This window comes from Mus caroli, unplaced genomic scaffold (assembly GCF_978045245.1).
Source record: "Mus caroli unplaced genomic scaffold, Mus_caroli_1 scaffold_1, whole genome shotgun sequence".
NCBI lineage: Eukaryota > Metazoa > Chordata > Mammalia > Rodentia > Muridae > Mus > Mus caroli.
In genome coordinates, this window is record NW_028227256.1 from 22,499,318 (window position 1) to 22,522,966 (window position 23,649).

Here is a 23,649-nt window from a genome sequence, read left to right on the forward strand (position 1 = left end):
GCAGTTCAGTTTAGAAGTTGGAATATCAGGATAATATAGAAAAGCTTAGGAGAGTTAGGTTATATAAAACAAGACAGAATGCTTATTCAAGTGCTTTAAAGGCTTTCAGCGACCAAAATATTATTGAATAAGAAGTTGATGAATAATTGTGTTAACATAAGAACATAAAACAGATTATATAAGCATAGATATTTATGTAACTAATTTTCACCCTAATTTACTTACAGGAGATTAAATCTCTACTAATATTGCAACTAGATAACTTGATTAATGTTTTCTATTTTAAGGTCTAGATTTCTTACTGTGACAATAACCCTGTGAAAGATAATATTTTGAAACTGGAGTGATACGATACTTTCAAACATGTATTTTAATTACACATCAAAGTTTCACATGCTCTTAATTTTTAAATATTTTTAAATAGAAAATGTTCTTACAAAATACAAAGCATAGTAGAGTTGACCAGCTCCTAGTGGGGTGTGGTTGATTTTTAAGAGTTCTGTTATTGAGAATCCATGACATAAATATAAGAAAGAAACACCAACATTTCAGATGAAATATAGCTTATTTAAATTAAAAAATTCATTGGGAAACCATGATCATTTCATTGTTTAAATGGCAGCTTAATCTGTGCCACAGTTATAAAATTATTTTAATGATGATATTCACTCTGGTTCTTGTCTCAGGATTCAGAGGATGGGATGGAAATAGGATGGTGCTGGCTTCCATGATAAAAATGACCAGTCTCCCTGAGAACAGAAATGAAATTAGCTTAGATTGTAAGAGTTAGGACTCCTATGTAATGAGGAAACACAGCTTCCATCTGTCTATAGGTTGTGATGTCTGATCTGTCTGTGTTTGATGTCTGGCTATTGTGCCTGTCCCTAACCAAGAGCTTTGCTCTGTATTTATTGAGCATTGAAGAAAACACAGTATAAGAAAGGAACAAAGAATTATTAACAGAACATTATAATAGCATTTTACAATGCAAGAAGTGCCATTTTTGACCACTGACCCAGAAATACAGTCAACACTTCACATGTAGTTTCCTATATTTATGAGGTATTTATGTTTTTGAGGTTGCTTTCATATGTCAGCTTTTAGTAAATGATTAACACAATATACACACATGCACACATGCACACACAGAAATAAATACATATGTACACACATACACACATGCATACACACATATTCACATGTACATGGTTGCACACACAAATGCACATATATGTGCATGCATATACACACACACACGAATAATTACCTTATAGATACAAAGAAATGCCCTTGAACCTTTATTTTGTGTTTCTTGTCTATCTTTGGACAATCTTGAAAATCATGAAATCTTCCTACATCAGCATCCACAGTAGTTGAAAAGCATCCATGCCAAACTAAGAACATTCTTTTTGTTTGTTTGTTTGTTTGTTTGTTTTGTTTTGTTCACAGCCTATCAAAACTGTTAGTAAAATCTGCCAGACCAACTAACTTCTTACCATTTCCAGTGTCATCTATCCCATCCCCTGTATCTTCTCACTGTTCCCACCTGCATCCTCTCACATCCCGAATAGCCTGATCATTTCCCATTTTGTAGTCCTAATAAATCCACTAAAAGACAGATCCAATTATGCCATTTTCTGACCAAATCTGCACTCATTTTCGCTTATTTTTAAATCCAGTCAAATGTGTTCCCAATCTCCCTTTGTGTTCCCTTTTTGACAGCCTTGCTTTCATGGTCATGCACGGCCACTTCAACATTCTTAGAGTTCTCCCATTACTCCAATGCAAAATGCACTTGGGTGCACCATAGCTTTTAAGTACTACTTGTGTTTCATTGGAAATGTTCTTCCTACACATGCCTCTGTGGCTCAGATTCTCCATGAGCCTGTATGCCATTTTGAATATCACTGATCATGGCCTTTACTAGCCTTTCATCATTAAATGGGACACCTGTCTTCACTCAGTATTCCAAAACCCGGTAGATTGCTTTATTTCGCTTCCTAGCAAGTATAACCATTGGGCATATTGGATGGTATTTGTTTGACATGTGTCTCATTAATATGAAACATAAGTTTCACAATTCCTCAAGAGTGAGGGCTTTGTCACATCCACTTACTGACAAAGCCTGAGAAACTTGAACAGGACATGACATGTAGTTAATAAGAGACTGAGACAGTATAAAGTGAAATAAATATGTGAATCATTAATAATCTACTGTTCTGGCACTATGAAACACTTTAAACTGCGATTCTTTGCTAGGTACACTAGAGCCCATCTATAATCCCTTGGTTGTTTGTATTGCTTATAATCCCAGAAAATTTGAAAAAAAATGTGCATTAACTGCCCCATCGTTTTGACCCCTAGACATTTGGAATAAGTGGAGAAGTCGATATTTTGGAATAATTACTATCAAATAAAAATGAAATAATCAAAGAATTCAGTGATGATATCATTCAATGTCTTGGTTTTAAAAGACTTGAATTATTTCCTCAACAGCAGCTGTATGAAAGAACTATAGAAAGAAGCTAGTAATTTAAATGTTTTCTTTCTGACTTAAGGACAGGAGAATCACTCACTTATTACATGTGTCTGGCTAGGAGGTGACAGAGTTCCTTACATGTTTACCTGCCACCACAGTCTAGCTAACTGAACTGACGTCAGTAACACAAAGTATGCAAATCTCTCTATTTTGGGGCCTTCACATCAACATGTGTCATGTTTTTAAGGAAAGAAGCTGAGCAAGTGATAGAGATGTGTGATGCACAAAGCTAGGCACAGAAGGAGAAGCCAGGCCTTGCACACAGCCTGCAGCATCAGATGGAACTGCTGGTCCTCCTCAATTGAGGACCAAGATATTAGACCAAAGCAGTTATCAAATTTCACTGTAAAATTTAGAAACGACAGATATTATGTTGATTAAAAAAGGCATTGTGGAGGGAAAAAAGATGTTGGAATTGTATGCTTTTATTCAGATTCAATTTCAGAAATATGCTTGTTCATTCTGAAAAGCACACTAGTCCATATTTCTAAATCAAGAATAAGCCATGATAATTCACTTCACAAAGAAAACCATGTGTTTACTTTAGTGTAACTGAGATACCTGTATTACTGGTGTCCTGAGGAAGAAATGGAGCTATATTTTCAAGAATCATGCATTTCAGGAACAACACTTGAAATTCCTTACAGTTGAGAATCCTCACATTCGGTATTTTAAGATATTATCAGGCTTAAAACCATTTTGTTTGTCTAATATTGTCAACATTGAGTACTTCCTAAGAACGGTTGTGGCACAGCAGTACGTGAGCACAGCAGTGAATATCTGTCCTAAGCCAATCCTTGCAGACAACTGAATCAAAACTTCAGGATATGACCATGGTAGCCACCTACAGCATGAAAACTTATGCCCGGTTTATTGTATCTGTACTTTTCCTTAGAAATTTTAAGTCATTCCATCAATAATTACATACTTAAAAAAATCCCATAACACACTAAACTTATTAGAGGTAGATGGTAATATATATGCTATTTCATAATGTTCTCCATAGGGTGTAGTACTTGACACTAACTCTTTTGTCACTTTTAGTCAATGCTTGTACAAACTGACTTTAACCCTTCATTCTCCGACACCTGCCCTGATTATTTTCAGAGTTTGTGGCTCCTCATTTTCTCTTCTTTTTATATCACAGTGCTGTCTTGATCGTTGAAAACACATACACAGTGCCAACCCTTATTTCTGTGTGGTTGATCATCATCTATATTTATTGATTTGACTTCTGTGACAAAATCCAAGGTCTCGTTCTTGGTTGTCACTTGGGGATGGGTATTTTCTAAATATCGATATGTGAGAGATAGTTTCAAATGCTTTCAGAATAAATACAGTCTCAATTTCTCCCTGTACACTCACGGTAGCATCAGTTATGGAATCCAATCAATTCCAACCTCAGAGAGAATCTCAAATTCATTCCCACATTTGGTTTTTATCCATACTTTACTAATTTGATTCTTCATTATGTCACACACTGATTGCAGTTAAGAGCCCTTTATCTCTCCTCACACTAATTGTGTTTGCAGTCTTTCCCAGTAGCTGTAGCTCCATTTTCTGCATTAAGAGCCTCCCTACCAGAGCAGGACTCTTACCAAGTCAAGCTTCAGTGATTCTAAATTTTCCTTAGAATTCAGAAACTTGTCTCATAATGGCTCTCATCTTTTTCTTTACTTCCATAAATAGTAGTGTCATTTTTTTAAAAATCAAAACAAAGTGTTTATATTCTAAACACAATCTCAACCTAGACATCTATCTGTCCTAGTTTTCTCTGTACTGCTGTGCTAAAACATCCTGATCTAAAGCAACTTAGGAAGCAAAAGGTTTGTTTTTTGTTTTTGTTTTTGTTTTTACAATTTCAGTTTATAGTCTACAATTGAGGGAAGTAAAGGCAGGTGCCCATGTAAGTCTTGAAGGCATACTTACTTGATGTTCCACAAAGTAGTAACTCTGACCAAGAAACTCACTCCATAGTCAAAGAAATGTAACAGGAGCCAGAGGATGCTGCATATGGCTGTCTGGCAGAGAATCATAAGCTTATAGACCTTTCTTATCTAGTTCAGGACCTGTTATCTAAGTAATAGTCCCATCCTGGGATATCTGCATCAATAAAAATGGTGATCCCTCCAGCACAGCACACACACACACACACACACACACACACACACACACACAAACACACACACACACACACACACACACACACACACACACACGAGATATCCCTGCACCATAATCTGATAGAGGTAATTTTTCAACTAAGATTGTCTTCCCAGACAATTCTAGAATGTAACAAGTTTTTGCTTTAGAGGTTTATTTCTTCACTTTTATTTGTATTTATGTGGTCCTGAGTATGTGTGTATGTACCAAGCATGCAGATAGCCATGAAGGCCAGAAGAGGGCATTGATTCTCTAAACTGGAGTTATAAATGAAGGAATATGTTTAAAGTTGAGCAGGACATGTCTTAATTATCTTTGATAAAAAGCAATGGTGTGCAATGTAACCATTTGCTTGCTAACTGCTTCCTTTCATCTTGAAAGGTTAAAAAAAAAACTCAGCAAAACTTCAAAGTCTATCATAAATGATCAAATGCTTCTTTCCTTAGAAATATTTATTTTTTTATTTTCTCATTCTTCTTTATTGAATAATTTAATGTTTAGAACACATTTAACTGAAGCAAAATAGTCTTGAAATACAAACATACTTTAAATAGTTCATTTCCAGCATTTGGTTTACTTGGCACATGCAACGCATACTAAGTATTTATTTACTTATGTAAATGTTTTATGATTTAAGAATGATGTGTATGGGTGCTTTATCTGCATTGATATCTATGCACATATGGATGCCTGATGCCCAGCAATGCTAGAAGAGGTCATAAGATCCTTTAGGAATGGAGTTACAAACAGTTGTGAGCTACCATGTGGATGCTGGGAATTGAACCCAGGTCCTCTGTAAGAACAGTCAGTTTTCTTAATAGCTGAGCCTTTTCTGCAGGTGCCTGTTGGCTCCACCTCTATTGACTTCTTACATGTTGGGGTCATTGTCTTGCTCTGGAGTTTAGGTTGTACTAGAACTCACAGTTCTTCTGACTCTGAGTAATGGGATTGCAGCATCACAGAGTCTGAAGTAATTCATTTGCATTAGTGGAGTCAATCTCACAGAAAATTGAGAAAAATTATTAATTTACTTAATCAGTAATTTTGTTTTTTTAAATTGAATGTAATCCATAAGATAATAGCATATGACATATTACTGATATTTGGATTCAGATCAATGAATACATTTCTAGTTCTAAGCAAAAAAGTAAAACAAATAATTATAATGAATAGACTATTCTTGTGCATGCTTCGGCAACACATACATTAAAATTGGAATGATACAGAGATTAGCTTGGCCCCTCAGTGAGGATGACACACACATTTGAGAAGTGTTCCACTGTAAAAATAAATAAATAAATTAGTCTTCATAAGGTGAGTAAATTTAATATGTTTCATGAAGTTAGTGTGAGAATTACATCTTAAATGAATGTTGAGCTGGCACATGAAATTTCCTGGGGGAGAAGAAAATTTACTTTGGTTTAATTCTTTTTATAAAATTACTTTTCCCAATGGCATATTAAAGGTGTTGATATATATATATGTGTGTGTGTGTATATATGTATATACACATATACATATATATCTTTTGAAAATTTGACTGTATTTGAATATTATCTTTACATTCTCCCAATCATATAAGTTTTTAGCAAAGTATACATCTTCATTTGCCAGATAGTGATATACATGAAGACACTTTTTTTTTTTATTGAAGATGTGTTGAAACTTTTTACTGAAATTATTCTTGAAGAAGACTATTGCAAGACATATTGGCTGTTTCCCAATAAAGTTAGAGCATGTAATCTTTTTATCTCAATAAATTAAGGCCATGATTTTAAGCATAACTTATTATTCTCAGCTGTAAGACCATCATTTTTAAAAATAAGGTTTTAGGGGGAGCACAGCTTCTGCTCCAATCCAATTGCGCGGGACCTGAGACTGCATTAGTTAGGGAAGCAGAAACCGGCCTGAGTAGGACCACAGGCCTCATCCGGCTGGATCAGCGCCGGGGTAGCGGGAGCGCAGGGTTGCCTGACACCCGCCAGCTACCCACGACCCCCGCCGCAGGATTTTGGGACTGCTGGTGAGTGGAACACAGCTTCTGCTCCAATCCAATTGCGCGGGACCTGAGACTGCATTAGTTAGGGAAGCAGAAACCGGCCTGAGTAGGGCCACAGGCCTCACCCGGCCGGATCAGCGCCAGGGTAGCGGGAGCGCAGGGTTGCCTGACACCCGCCAGCTACCCACGACCCCCGCCGCAGGATTTTGGGACTGCTGGTGAGTGGAACACAGCTTCTGCTCCAGTCCAATCACGCGGGACCTGAGACTGCTCTGGTTGGGGAGAGAGAAATCCGGCCCACACAGGGCCACAAGCCTCTTCCGGTCAGAAAAGCACCTGAGCAGCTGGGGCGCAGGGTCTGCTGACACTCGCCAACTGCCCACAACACCCGCCACAGGATCTTAAGACTTCTGGTGAGGGGAGCACAGCTTCTGCTCCAATCCAATTGCGCGGGACCTGAGACTGCATTAGTTAGGGAAGCAGAAACCGGCCTGAGTAGGACCACAGGCCTCATCCGGCTGGATCAGCGCCGGGGTAGCGGGAGCGCAGGGTTGCCTGACACCCGCCAGCTACCCACGACCCCCGCCGCAGGATTTTGGGACTGCTGGTGAGTGGAACACAGCTTCTGCTCCAATCCAATTGCGCGGGACCTGAGACTGCATTAGTTAGGGAAACAGAAACCGGCCTGAGTAGGGCCACAGGCCTCACCCGGCCGGATCAGCGCCAGGGTAGCGGGAGCGCAGGGTTGCCTGACACCCGCCAGCTACCCACGACCCCCGCCGCAGGATTTTGGGACTGCTGGTGAGTGGAACACAGCTTCTGCTCCAGTCCAATCACGCGGGACCTGAGACTGCTCTGGTTGGGGAGAGAGAAATCCGGCCCACACAGGGCCACAAGCCTCTTCCGGTCAGAAAAGCACCTGAGCAGCTGGGGCGCAGGGTCTGCTGACACTCGCCAACTGCCCACAACACCCGCCACAGGATCTTAAGACTTCTGGTGAGGGGAGCACAGCTTCTGCTCCAATCCAATTGCGCGGGACCTGAGACTGCATTAGTTAGGGAAGCAGAAACCGGCCTGAGTAGGACCACAGGCCTCATCCGGCTGGATCAGCGCCGGGGTAGCGGGAGCGCAGGGTTGCCTGACACCCGCCAGCTACCCACGACCCCCGCCGCAGGATTTTGGGACTGCTGGTGAGTGGAACACAGCTTCTGCTCCAATCCAATTGCGCGGGACCTGAGACTGCATTAGTTAGGGAAACAGAAACCGGCCTGAGTAGGGCCACAGGCCTCACCCGGCCGGATCAGCGCCAGGGTAGCGGGAGCGCAGGGTTGCCTGACACCCGCCAGCTACCCACGACCCCCGCCGCAGGATTTTGGGACTGCTGGTGAGTGGAACACAGCTTCTGCTCCAGTCCAATCACGCGGGACCTGAGACTGCTCTGGTTGGGGAGAGAGAAATCCGGCCCACACAGGGCCACAAGCCTCTTCCGGTCAGAAAAGCACCTGAGCAGCTGGGGCGCAGGGTCTGCTGACACTCGCCAACTGCCCACAACACCCGCCACAGGATCTTAAGACTTCTGGTGAGGGGAGCACAGCTTCTGCTCCAATCCAATTGCGCGGGACCTGAGACTGCATTAGTTAGGGAAGCAGAAACCAGCCTGAGTAGGGCCACAGGCCTCACCCGGCCGGATCAGCACCAGGGTAGCGGGAGCGCAGGGTTGCCTGACACCCGCCAGCTACCCACGACCCCCGCCGAAGGATTTTGGGACTGCTGGTGAGTGGAACACAGCTTCTGCTCCAATCTTTAAATAGTGACAACGATAACAACTAACCCCAGAGATTACCAGATGGCGAAAGGTAAACGTAATAATCTTACTAACAGAAACCAAGACCACTCACCATCATCAGAACCCAGCACCCCCACTTCACCCAGTCCAGGGCACCCCAACACACCGGAAAAGCTAGACACGGATTTAAAAGCATATCTCCTGATGATGATAGAGGACTTCAAGAAGGACGTTAATAACACACTTAAAGAAATGCAGGAGAACACTGCTAAAAAGGAAGAAGACAATAAAGAGGAAGCACAAAAATCCCTTAAAGAATTGCAGGAGAACACTGCTAAAGAGTTACAAATCCTTAAAGAAAAACATGATAACATAATCAAACAGGTAGAAGTCCTTACAGAAAAACAGGAAAACACATCCAAACAGATGATGGAAATGAACAAAACCATACTAGACCTAAAAAGGGAAGTAGACACAATAAAGAAAACCCAAAATGAGGCAACACTGGAGATAGAAACCCTAGGAAAGAAATCTGGAACCATAGATGCAAGCATCAGCAACAGAATACAAGAGATGGAAGAGAGAATCTCAGGTGCAGAAGATTCCATAGAGAACATCGGCACAACAATCAAGGAAAATGGAAAATGCAAAAAGATCCTAACTCAAAACATCCAAGAAATACAGGACATAATGAGAAGACCAAACCTACGGATAATAGGAGTGGATGAGAATGAAGATTTTCAACTCAAAGGACCAGCAAACATCTTCAACAAAATTATAGAAGAAAACTTCCCAAATCTAAAGAAAGAGATGCCCATGAACATACAAGAAGCCTACAGAACTCCAAATAGACTGGATCAGAAAAGAAATACCTCCCGACACATAATAATCAGAGCAACAAATGCTCTAAATAAAGATAGAATACTAAAAGCAGTAAGAGAAAAAGGCCAAGTAACATATAAAGGCAAGCCTATCAGAATTACACCAGATTTTTCACCAGAGACTATGAAAGCCAGAAGATCCTGGACAGATGTTATACAGACACTAAAAGAACACAAATTCCAGCCCAGGCTACTATACCCAGCCAAACTCTCAATTAACATAGATGGAGAAACCAAAATATTCCACGACAAAACCAAATTCACACATTATCTCTCCACGAATCCAGCCCTTCAAAGGATAATAACAGAAAAAAACCAATACAAGGACAGGAACCACGCCCTAGAAACAACAAGAAGGTAATCCCTCAACAAACCTAAAAGAAGACAGCCACAAGAACAAAATGCCAACTTTAACATCAAAAATAACAGGAAACACCAATTTCTTTTCCTTAATATCTCTTAATATCAATGGACTCAACTCCCCGATAAAAAGACATAGACTAACAAACTGGCTACACAAACAAGACCCAACATTTTGCTGCTTACAGGAAACTCATCTCAGAGAAAAGGATAGACACTACCTCAGAATGAAAGGCTGGAAAACAATTCTCCAAGCAAATGGCATGAAGAAACAAGCTGGAGTAGCCATTCTAATATCTGATAAGATTGACTTCCAACCCAAAGTCATTAAAAAAGACAGGGAGGGACACTTCATACTCATCAAAGGTAAAATCCTCCAAGAGGAACTATCAATCCTGAATATCTATGCTCCAAATACAAAGGCAGCCACATTCATTAAAGAAACTTTAGTAAATCTCAAAGCACACATTGCACCTCATACAATAATAGTGGGAGACTTCAACACACCACTTTCACCAATGGACAGATCATGGAAACAGAAACTAAACAGGGACACAGTGAAACTAAGAGAAATTATGAATCAAATGGATCTGGCAGATATCTACAGAACATTCTATCCTAAAACAAAAGGATATACCTTCTTCTCAGCACCTCATGGTACCTTCTCCAAAATTGACCACATAATTGGTCACAAAACAGGCCTCAACAGATATAAAAATATTGAAATTGTCCCATGCATCCTATCAGATCACCATGGACTAAGGCTGATCTTCAATAACAAAATAAATAATAGAAAGCCAACCTTCACGTGGAAACTGAACAACACTCTTCTCAATGATACCTTGGTCAAGGAAGGAATAAAGAAAGAAATTAAGGACTTTTTAGAGTTCAATGAAAATGAAGCCACAACATACCCAAACTTATGGGACGCAATGAAAGCATTTTTAAGAGGAAAACTCATAGCTCTGAGTGCCTCCAAAAGGAAACTAGAGAGAGCACACATTAGCAGCTTGACAACACACCTAAAAGCACTAGAACAAAAGGAAGCAAATTCACCCAAGAGGAGTAGACGGCAGGAAATAATCAAACTCAGGGGTGAAATCAACCAAGTAGAAACAAGAAAAACTATTCAAAGAATCAACCAATCAAGGAGCTGGTTCTTTGAGAAAATCAACAAGATAGATAAACCCTTAGCCAGACTCACTAGAGGGCACAGGGAAAGCATCCTAATTAACAAAATCAGAAATGAAAAAGGAGACATAACAACAGATCCTGAAGACATCCAAAACACCATCAGATCCTTCTACCAAAGGCTATACTCAACAAAACTGGAGAACCTGGATGAAATGGACAAGTTCCTAGACAGATACCAGGTACCAAAGTTGAATCAAGATCAGGTTAATGATCTAAACAGCCCTATATCCCCCAAAGAAATAGAAGCAGTCATTAATAGTCTCCCAACTAAAAAAAGCCCAGGACCAGATGGGTTTAGTGCAGAGTTCTATCAGACCTTCAAAGAAGATCTAATCCCAGTTCTTCACAAACTATTCCACAAAATAGAAACAGAAGGTACTCTACCCAACTCATTCTATGAAGCCACAATTACTCTGATACCTAAACCACAAAAAGACCCAACAAAGATAGAAAACTTCAGACCAATATCCCTTATGAATATTGATGCAAAAATCCTCAATAAAGTTCTTGCTAACCGAATCCAAGAACACATCAAAACAATCATCCATCCTGACCAAGTAGGTTTCATCCCAGGGATGCAGGGATGGTTCAATATACGGAAATCCATCAACGTAATCCAGTATATAAACAAACTCAAAGATAAAAACCACATGGTCATCTCCTTAGATGCGGAAAAAGCATTTGACAAGATCCAACACCCATTCATGATAAAAGTCTTGGAAAGATCAGGAATTCAAGGCCCATACCTAAACATGATAAAAGCAATCTACAGCAAACCAGTAGCCAACATCAAAGTAAATGGTGAGAAGCTTGAAGCAATCCCTCTAAAATCAGGGACTAGACAAGGCTGTCCACTTTCTCCATACCTATTCAACATTGTACTTGAAGTCCTAGCCAGAGCAATTCGACAACAAAAGGAGATCAAAGGGATACAAATTGGAAAAGAGGAAGTCAAAATATCACTTTTTGCAGATGATATGATAGTATATATAAGTGACCCTAAAAATTCCACCAGAGAACTCCTAAGCCTGATAAACAGCTTCGGTGAAGTAGCTGGATATAAAATTAACTCAAACAAATCAATGGCCTTTCTCTACACAAAGAATAAACAGGCTGAGAAAGAAATTAGGGAAACAACACCCTTCTCAATAGTCACAAATAATATAAAATATCTTGGCGTGACTCTAACTAAGGAAGTGAAAGATCTGTATAATAAAAACTTCAAGTCTCTGAAGAAAGAAATTATAGAAGATCTCAGAAGATGGAAAGATCTCCCATGCTCATGGATTGGCAGGATCAACATTGTAAAAATGGCTATCTTGCCAAAAGCAATCTACAGATTCAATGCAATCCCCATCAAAATTCCAAATCAATTCTTCAACGAATTAGAAAGTGCAATCTGCAAATTCATCTGGAATAACAAAAAACCTAGGATAGCAAAAACTCTTCTCAAGGATAAAAGAACCTCTGGTGGAATCACCATGCCGGACCTAAAGCTCTACTACAGAGCAATTGTGATAAAAACTGCATGGTACTGGTATAGTGACAGACAAATAGACCAATGGAATAGAATTGAAGACCCAGAAATGAACCCACACACCTATGGTCACTTGATCTTCGACAAGGGAGCTAAAAACATCCAGTGGAAGAAAGACAGCATTTTCAACAAATGGTGCTGGCACAACTGGTTGTTAACATGTAGAAGAATGCGAATCGATCCATTCCTATCTCCTTGTACTAAGGTCAAGTCTAAGTGGATCAAGGAACTTCACATAAAACCAGAGACACTGAAACTTATAGAGGAGAAAGTGGGGAAAAGCCTTGAAGATATGGGCACAGGGGAAAAATTCCTGAATAGAACAGTAATGGCTTGTGCTGTAAGATCGAGAATTGACAAGTGGGACCTCATGAAACTACAAAGCTTCTGCAAGGCTAAAGACACCATCAATAAGACAAAAAAACCACCAACAGATTGGGAAAGGATCTTCACCTATCCTAAATCAGATAAGGGACTAATATCCAATATATATAAAGAACTCAAGAAGGTGGACTCCAGAAAGTCAAATAACCCCATTAAAAAATGGGGCTCAGAACTGAACAAAGAATTCTCACCTGAGGAATACCGAATGGCAGAGAAGCACCTGAAAAAATGTTCAACATCCTTAATCATCAGGGAAATGCAAATCAAAACAACCCTGAGATTCCACCTCACACCAGTCAGAATGGCTAAGATCAAAAATTCAGGTGACAGCAGATGCTGGCGAGGATGTGGAGAAAGAGGAACACTCCTCCATTGTTGGTGGGATTGCAAGCTTGTACAACCACTCTGGAAATCAGTCTGGCGGTTCCTCAGAAAATTGGACATAGTACTACCGGAGGATCCAGCAATACCTCTCCTGGGCATATATCCAGAAGATGTCCCAACCGGTAAGAAGGACACATGCTCCACTATGTTCATAGCAGCCCTATTTATAATAGCCAGAAGCTGGAAAGAACCCAGATGTCCCTCAACAGAGGAATGGATACAGAAATTATGGTACATTTACACAATGGAGTACTACTCAGCTATTAAAAAGAATGAATTTATGAAATTCCTAGCCAAATGGATGGACCTGGAGGGCATCATCTTGAGTGAAGTAACACAATCACAAAAGAACTCACACAATATGTATTCATTGATAAGTGGATATTAGCCCAAAACTTAGGATACCCAAGATATAAGATACAATTTGCTAAACGCATGAAACTCAAGAAGAATGAAGACCAAAGTGTGGACACTGTGCACCTTCTTAGAATTGGGAACAAAACACCCAGGGAAGGAGCTACAGAGACAAAGTTCGTAGCTGTGATGAAAGGATGGTCCATTTAGAGACTGCTGTATCCAGGGATCCGTCCCATAATCAGCTTCTAAACGCTGACACCATTGCATACACTAGCAAGATCTTGCTGAAAGGACCCAAATATAGCTGTCTCTTGTGAGACGATGCCGGGGCCTAGCAAACACAGGAGTGGATGTTCACAGTCAGCTATTGGATGTATCACAGGGCTCCCAATGGAGAAGCTAGAGAAAGTACCCAAGGAGCTAAAGGGATCTGCAACCCTATTGTTGGAACAACATGATGTACTAACCGGAACCCTGGAGCTCTTGTCTCTAGCTGCATATGTATCGAAAGATGGCCTAGTCGGCCATCAATGGAAAGAGAGGCCCATTGGACTTGCAAACTTTATATGCCCCAATATAGGGGAATGCCAGGGCCAAAAGAATGGGAATGGGTGGGTAGGGAAGTGGGGGGCGCTATGGGGGACTTTTGGGATAGTATTGGAAATGTAATTGAGGAAATTATGTAATAAAAATATTTAAAAAAAAAAAAAAAAAAGAAAAAATAAATTCTCTTTAATGTTGCTTGTAAAAAAAAAAAAAAAAAAAAAAAAAGGTTTTAGAAGTCAGTTACCACATTATTGGTTCTAACTTTTGGCACACCATTTGAGAACATTTAGCAATCACCTATATTATGCAATTTGTCACTTGTAGGTAAACCTTGGGAAATCCCTATTGGTACAGAATAGCTCCCAGTTACAGTCACCAAACTATAGTAAGGATGGAGGCATTAATTGGAGGCAAATCAGTGATACATAAGACTTCTTATTAGTGGTCAGTCAGTAATTTGGGATTTTTGTATTGTAAATGCAAAACATGCCACAATATAATAATAGTGAAACAAGATAAATGTATAAAATAAATATTTACTAATGATGTTTAAACTCTAGACATAATACTTTGTCACTACTACTACTACTATAGATAATTTGATATATTATTTTGAAACAGTTTGGATTAAGTCAAAATTTAAACATATGGTTCTCAACCTTCCTAATGCTGTGACTATATATTATGTTGCAATGACCTCCAACCATACAATTATTCTTGTTGCTACTTCATAACTGTAATTTTGCCACTGGTATGAATCATATTATGAATATCTATGCTTTCTGATAGTCTTAGATGACCGCTATGAAAGGGTCACTCCAGCCCCAAAGTGGCCGTGATTCACTGATAGTCTTAGGTGACCCCTGTGAAAGGGTCACTCTAGCCCCAAAGTGGCTTGGCTGAGACTCACTGCTTTACAGTATTTTAAATATCTGAGATTGATCTAATAATATATTTTATTATTTTGTTTTTGAAAGTTTCTTATGTAGACCAGACAGGTTTCAAGCCCTTCAGACCAGTGCTCAGATTAATAATAATAATAATAACACCTTACTACTCAGAGCTCCACTGTCTTTATATGAAGATAATTGTAGCATGGCAAATAGAAGAAAATCTTTTTGAATCACAGTAAAAATTTAGGGCAGGAAGTATTAAGGAAATAATAAAACTCTAATCCTTCATGAAACCAATTTGTATAATAATGAAAGAGACAATTCCTTTGTTCTTTACTAATTTTCATCTGCAAAGAGAACTATGCCATTTGCTTAATGCAGTTATTGTTGGCTCTGTAGAAAACAAGGCGTGGGGTTTTAGCTCCTCTTAAGAATCTCATGAAGTGCAGTGGTAACAGCAAGGAAAAGAAGTAGTCATTTGTGGGTGTGTTTACTATTTTAGATTCCACAACAGAGATCTGAGTAACTAACCTATGGCATCCTGGAAGGGATTTCAGAAACCCCAGCGGTGGCATGGTCACATGTCCCTGAGAAGCACTCTGACATGTTCCACAGAAGCCTATCATGTTTGGTATGCTTAGCAAGGAAGTGACTCAACGGCCTATACATATGCGTGGGAGACAATGAGGTTTTATGTTTGATTTTGTCTTTTAAATCATTGATGTGTAATATTCTAAATTATATTTGATCGGTAGCAAGGGACACTTGGCAAATGAAAACAAAATAAGGATATATTAACCTCTATAGAAACATGCACAGGAAAAAACTGTGGGCACATGGATATTTTCACAGGTTCATGCTTGCACAGGGAGTGTGCTTGCATGCACGTGTATGCATGGGTGTGCGAGTATTGACTGCTTTCTTTACATTGAAATTTTTATTCCTGGATGGAGGAGGGAGGATTACAAGACTCAGGAAGTCAATGAAACTTATAAGGTTAAGGAAACTCAAAAACTTTGAAGTTTCAGGATAATTAGAAAGTTATAATTCTCAAAGGGCTTTCTGTACGATTATATACACTGTAGATAACTCTTGCAGGAAGGCATGTTCTTCTGTGGAGACACCTGTAAGTTAGAGTTCTGGGAATGCACCTTTCTTTCACAACTTTTGTTCCCAAGGAGTGGGCTTTTCAGTTACATAGCTGCCTTTGATGACCCTCTAAATGACTTTTCACCCACATTTTTGCAAGCAAGCCCATTAAATCACTGGCTTGGCAAGCTGTACGTTCAGGGAACACTTTTTAAGCTTGTCACTGGGGCCTATCTCAGTTGCAATGACACTTGTTCAGGTGTCTTCAGGAAAAATTATGTAACACAAGTAGAATCTGAAAGGAGATTCCCAGAACCTAGGCTAAGATGGGGAAGAACAGTTGTATGGTTTCTAAGACAGGTGAGAAAGCATGAACCTGAGGCTGGAATGTTTAGGGACAATATTCCCACATGGAATCATACCTTTCCCTGTGTGATATGAGGTACATGTCCCCTTGCTGTAGTGGCAGGTATGTGTATCTTGCCATGCTATTGCATTCAACTGACATATACGGAGCTGAGAGCAGAGCACTCTGGGATAGGTGGATCCCATGGTTGCTATCTTCATCTGTGCTTTACAGTGGTTCTCATTCGATGACAGGGATAGCCTCCAAATGACTCCTAAACTAGAAAATATATTGCAATCCCTGGAGACATTATATAAAAGGTGGGATTATAAGCAGGCTTGGTAGCAATTGTAGAGCCCTTCCTTTGGGTGATAGAAAATGTTTGTAAGTGAGGCCTTGTCTGGAAAGAACTTGTGTACACAAGGAAGGGGGTGCAAATGCTAAACAGACGTGGAGATACTATTTTTCTGCCCTAGTTTCTGATTCAGGAGGAAGGATATAGAAACCAGAGGATGAGATGGATGCATTGGCTTGCTGTTTTTTGTCAGCTACAAATGAAGGTAAAAAAGTATAAGTTGTATCTCTACTAAACAGTTCATTGCCAGGTGGTGGTGGTGCACGCCTTTAATCCCAGTACTTGGGAGTCAGAGGCAGGTGGATTTCTGAGTTGAAGGCCAGCCTGGTCTACAGAGTGAGTTCCAGGACAGCCAGGGCTATACAGAGAAACCCTGTCTCAAACAAACAAACAACAAAAACAAAACAAACAAAAAAAGAGTTCATTGTGGGATCTTGGGAGAAAATCAGATCAAGATCAAAGTGATAGAATATATTTCTCAGGTCCTTTCTTTAACATAAAAAGGGAGAATTCATGATCTATTGCACAAACATAGACCTTCTAAATAGTCCAGTATAGGAAACCATAATAATTGTTTGGATTGTGAAAGGCTGCTGAACAAGAAACACGTGATTTTGAAGTTTGGCTCATGTGGTTGTGGGATGTAGCTGCAGATGGAATCAGTCTAAGTGCCATGGGGTAGAGAAACAGAATAATGCAAACTACTCATGTCTCCCTGACACAAAGGCTGCATAATCAAGGGCAGAATGAAGGAAATTATTCCCTGACAAACTGGCTCATAAAAGCCATTCGGAACAGTTTGTTCTGGTCAATAGAGGTCACCAAGAGTATCAGGAACTGGATGATAACAGGATAAAAAAATACCCTTATTGAGCAAAATGTGCATGGTATAGGGGGTGTCTGCTGCCCAGTTCCTCTGGTTTAACAGAAGCATCATCTTAAAAGAATAAAGAAATGAATTCCTCAGTGCCCTTGAGACTTACATGATGCTTCAGTGGCTTTGGCTAAACAGCATGTCGGGATCTGATCCTTATAAGGTAGGGGGGTCTCTGGCAGATCTGGGCAATTTAGCCTGGCATATAAGCTGAGTTTATAAAGCACTACAGAACTTGTGAGCCAATAAAAATAGGAAGATATAGAAAGAATAACAGACAAGGGAGACTATCAATTACTCATAAGCAAAATGGGACAAGCTGTTCATTGAGTTGGAGTATATTAAGATGGATGTTTGGAAGGGACACTCCAGCTGTCCTGTGTGGCCAGTGGACAGTTTGCAGCCAGGGCACAATGTCTGGACCCTCTCAGATTCTGGGTCCAGCCATGGGAGGAGTAGAGAGATCATAGCTTTGTGTCCCCTTTATCCTGAGGCATGTCCAGAAGCTTCAGCTCTCTGTCCCGCCCTGTAGGGGTGGAAATAGATGTCATAGCCACACAGTTGTACCGCAGAATAGAAGGCTCAGGGGTGCTAGTGGGAAGTGACTGGGAGTCACAGAAGGCTTGATAGAATGATGTCATTATCTACACCACTGGATGTAATAATGTTCTTCTGTTAAAGCAGCTAATATAAGTGATGCTAGAATTTTCTTTTAACCTTCGTCCTTCTAAATCCCCAAACCCATTGACATTTGTTTAAAATAGCAGTGGTCAATATGAAATCCTGGCCATACTCTCTAATGTGTTTCATTATGTAATGCTAACCTTTATGTGGTTTACCCATTTGGAAAGGTTTAGAATAACAGTAAAAACAAAAATTGGAGCGTTTGAAAAAAGAGACATTGTGTTGTTAGAAAATGAAACTCACAGGAGGCCTAAGGTTACTGGGTAAACAACTGGCTCTTACTAGTATCTTACCTTCCCTGAATCCATGGAAACCATACAGGCTATTGAGGTACATGTTGGTTGCCTGGTAGTATTAGATTGTAAATTCTTATTGCTAGGGACACTTTCGTCTGGTTTTAGGACATGGTGAAATTAAGTTGTAACTGGTACAAAGCCCCTTCCCATTGGAGAGTAATGTATTCTTTTCAGTGTAGAGTGGTCACTACCTGGCAATCATAACTGTCTAAGATGCTGAGAATAACTTCATATTGGAAAGCCTGGCAGTTCCATGTTCACTCAAAATAGAAAAACAATTGACACCCAAACCATGCCTTTCAAAGTTCAAGGATCACCAATAGAGGAGTAGATAGAAGCAATGTTCTTAGCCAGGGAAGAAATCTTAAGTGGGCATTTGTGTCAAATTGAACATGGGAGAAAAGAGAAAGGAGGGAGGAAGGGAGAACGTCAGACATAGGTAGTTAATGTACTTTACAAGACTCAGGAGTCTGAAGATTGTTACATAATGCCGGAAGCTAAGAACCTTTTAAGACTCAAGAGGCCTCCTCTTCAGGTTATATTCATTAAGCAAACACCCAGGGTGTTGTTTTAGCAAGACTTTTCAGTGGAATTGCCTGCAATTTGGGAAGGGAGCTCTAAGCAAGCTGCTTTTGTAAGTCTTCATCTGTGCTGGGGTAGATCTTTCAGTGATGCAGCACCTTTAAATTACCCATACTCTCATATGTAATCCCTTATGCAGGCTCTTATAAGTCCATTTAGGGAACATATTCATTTACCAAATTAGCATTTGGGTGAAGTAATTTTGTTTTGTTCTGCACTTAGTGACCTACCTGGGGTGAATAGATGGTTGGTTATCTCTCCCTAAAGAAACTCATATGATAGTACACTTTTAAACAGGGGTATGTATTTAATGTACATGGGACTTGGTCTATCTACACCACAGCCAGTAAGTTTCCACAATATATTTCTTCACATATACCTAAAGATAATAAACAAGAACATTGCACTTGAAACGTGTGTCACAAACTCTGGCATTTAATTTCAGTAAGGTTTTGAGGACTGTACCTATTTCTTACCTACATTTCCAGTCATTAGGTATGAATTTTGAAAGTCCATCATCCCCATTCCAACAATGTGTATAAAATCTTCAATCACCTGCATTAACTCTATTGAGCCTGGGTAAATCTAGAAGAATAAGAGCAATTTAGACTTGACAAAACGTTCATATGCTGGGACACATAACTAGAAAAGTAAGATATACTACATAATAAAATTACAAATGAGATCCACTTTGTTTGGAGAAACATTTGCAGCTGGAATCATATATAAGCTTTAAAATTAATAGTTGAATCTGATACCAGGTGTCCCACAGCAAGAGCTTTGGAAGTGACAAGATACACTAATTCATCACTCCTGAGGTTCAAGAAAACTTCGGAAATGGCTGTTAGATTATCTGCACACAAATAACATTATGTTTCCATAAAAACTCTGACTTACATGAGAAAACACCGAAATTAGACTCTGAATTTTTAGCTTACTATCCATACGGAGAAACATATATCGTAAGCACCTGTGAGAAACATTTACTTCTGATAATTTTATTAGTCACTGTAGGAACAACATTAGCAATAAATGTGGGATTATAATCATAGCAAACATGTAAATAATTTACATATACCCATGAAAGAAACAAACCTATGTGAGAATATTATACTTATTGTAGGCTAGAAATAGAATCTCAAGGAAGCTAACAATGTAGCTGAAGCCATTTTGTACCTCTTATAGTAACTGAGGCTGTATGTATCCATTGTCTCATTTGCCATATATCTATTTCTATTCCTGTGTTTTCTACCTGTCTGACTAGTTACCTATCCATCTACCTCCTGGTAAGTCAATTTACCTCCACACTCTAAGTGTCCTTGCCAGCACCACAGTGCACACAAAAGGATCTGTTTTGTCAAAGATATCACAGCCTGGAAAAAGGTCATACCATATGTAATATTGATGACATTAAAAAAATGTGCTATTTACCTGTGCGAGCATGCACATTGTAGCAGCTTCAAAACATGTAAAATTAATTGATACAGTTTTAGTTACTTTGTATTATAAATGCCACAGTGGGAGAGAAAAAGACCTGATTGTCTGGATAGCAGAAGGCAAGAGGTCTGAGAGACTGGATCAGGAAGAAAAGGGATGAGTAGGCTGTCAGCCTATGTGTGTATTTATCAGAGAGTTGTACATATATATGAACTTCATCTATCCACCTACATATACACGGCTTCCACAGGAAACCTCAATATTTAGCATGGGGAATATTTTGGGAGGTCAATCCTTATCTTACCTAGATTCTCAATCTTGAGGTGGGAATTCTAAAATCCCATCACTCCCATTCGATGAGCATAAATGAGGGACCTATGGGCCCTGAAACTTCCTGAGTCTACTGTATCACGCTGACTTTTCTTGCGTAAGCTTGTGAGTGATGTATGATATAGGGTTGACCACAAACGAAAACAAGAGGCTTACTTTTCCCTCTTGGAGACAGCATCGGCATGTCCTTTCCCTTTCTTTTACTAAAGTACTTACTTTGGAAAATTAGTAGTAGGAAGAATCATTCAGCCTATTGAAAATATGCTTAAGTCTTTTTAAACTGTAAACCCTTTTCTGACATTTTAAAGACCCAGTAACTTCTCCCCTTGAAATGAAAATTTCATGGAACAGGGTGTCTCTGTTTTATATGTGGCCCAACTTCACCATTCCATGAGCTTGGTTGTAAAGTTTCAAAACTGTCTCCATCTGAAAGGATATAAGAAGTATGTTTTGCTTTGGAGAAATCCACTTCACAAGAGGATAGATGGCCCATTTTCCAGGTGGCTCTGTGATGCCTTATGTATGGCACAATGGAGCCCGTGAAGGTTTCTACTGCAGGACCAGTTACTGTTCAGACTGAAGACACAAAGGTGGTGATGTATCTGGTCTCTTAGGTCTGCTTGTATTATGTGTGGCCTCTGACGTAATGCTTGTTCGGCATGAGGTTCCTTATTCTCTTCCATGTTTGTTAAATGGGTTTTCACATTGGCAGAGAGTCTTGTTATTAACTCTATCTACCCAATAGCCATTCAGTGTAACAGAGCAGGGCTGGCAAGCTTTTTTGATAAGGGCCTAGTGATCAGTATTTTACACATTCCAGCTCATGGGGACTTCAGATAGACAAGTCCCTCTGTCCTTGTTGCAGAACAGTCACTGGGATCAGGCAGGGCACAGTGTTATTTACATGATAGGCATTAGATGGATTAGGTTAACTGGACAGGGATTGTACCTTCATAAGCCAGGGACATAAGGGTGGACTTTGTAATATGAACTATTGAAGAAATTACATACCTTAAACCCGCTGCCATGGTGCTGGTGGATGTGCACATATGCGTATGTGTATGTCACGGGAGAGGGAGGGTACACTGCTATTAAGGACATTCTTCTTTCTCTTTAGGCTATAATTTTTTTCATTTTTTATTAGATATTTTCTTCATTTACATTTCAAATGCTATTAGGCTACAGTTTAAGAAACATCTTTATCTAAATACAGTTCTGAGTCTTCTTAAGTGCAGTTGTTGGATGACCAGCGGGCTTTCCGCGGCTATGTTTTTCAGAAATGCACGTCGTTTACAAATTCTGACGTCAGAGTTCCTCATTCGGTTTACTAAAGTCACATTGAGATCTATTTTCAAGGTTGTTTTTGTTAAGTCTACTTCTCGAAGATAAAGAGCGATCACAAGGATTATTTTTGGTAAGTTTTAAACACCTTTTCCTTTTTTACTTTTATTTTAAGAAGTCACATTTTGTGTCATGCATACTTACCATGTGGCTGTAATTACTTTTAGTAAAAGCTACAAAATAACCTCTTTTAAAATTTTAAACCATCATCTTAAAAAACATCGTTAAGAATCATTCCAATTGAAAATATATTATAAAAACGAGAATAGAACTAATACTACGTTACAACTAAACATACAGATTACACATTCCTGATTTTTCCACTGACAAGAATGCCTAATACCATTTGTTACTTGCTTACATGACATTCCTGTAAAGAACACCATGAGATGAATTCCTGCCTTGTCCTAAACAGAATATCATACATTCATTCTAAATGTATCCATAATTAATAGGATCTAGCATTCTAGAAGGATATGCCGAGCTACGACAGCTGTATTCTAGGTGAAGGCATCACTTTCTCACAGCGAGGGAACAAGGCTGCCCTCTAGATGAAGGCCAAGGACAAGTGTATAATTCAAAGGAGCAGAGGAAGATAGAGTAAAGTTTGAAACTAAAAGGTGATTTTTTCCCCCCTTGCATTGACCAGAGGCACAGAATTGGTACCTGATAATGAGGATGGCCACAATGTGTTATTTATGGATCTCCCAGCATAACTGAAATAAAGGTCAGGCCTCGCTTCTGAAGGCCTTAGCTGTGACTAAAAAGAAGGAAGGGAGTGGATGGTTTTACCTCAGAAACTTCAGTAAATTCTCAGTCTGTTTCTCCAGCGTGCCTTGAGCTGGGGAATTTGCAAACCAGAAAGCTTAAAGAAGTTTCATGCTCAGATATATTAAATTCCCATAGTAATTAAAAAACTATACTTCCAGTTTGTTCACCTGTAAATCACCTTTTCTGTTTTAGAAATAGAGTCTCACAGTACATACGTGAGTATAGTCTGAGAGGGCAAAACATTTGTAAATGAGCTAAGTCAGTAAAAAGCCCGTTAAAATATAAGGCCCAGCAGAAAGGAAAACTTGAATATGATTGTTTGTGAGAGTTTATATTAAAAACTAAATGAGAATCCACATCTGTATACACAAGGCAGTTCCTGTGAAGCATGAATGAAATACAATTGATCTTCTCATTAGTAGATAGCATATCACTTCTATTGAGATATATTTTCTTAAATTATCTTGTTTTCCACTGTCTATAAACCAGAATGACACCTATTGCTAATTTCCTTAGTGATC

The 23,649-nt window shown here is 39.4% G+C and overlaps 1 protein-coding gene and 1 non-coding gene across 3 annotated transcripts in view; one reads left to right on the plus strand and one right to left on the minus strand.

The window, feature by feature from the left end:
• The window catches only part of Adgrb3 (adhesion G protein-coupled receptor B3), a 737,533-nt gene that overhangs the window by 357,764 nt on the left and 356,120 nt on the right, over nt 1-23,649 (minus strand). For both annotated transcript variants that reach the window (XM_029468446.2, XM_021163961.3), the window contains exon 12: nt 19,726-19,834. In XM_029468446.2, coding sequence (XP_029324306.1) covers nt 19,726-19,834 — 109 coding nt within the window. The remainder of the gene's footprint in view (nt 1-19,725; nt 19,835-23,649) is intronic.
• LOC115032381 (U6 spliceosomal RNA) lies at nt 5,885-5,988 on the plus strand. Its single transcript, XR_003838062.1, has one exon. It is a non-coding gene; the product is annotated as a U6 spliceosomal RNA (small nuclear RNA).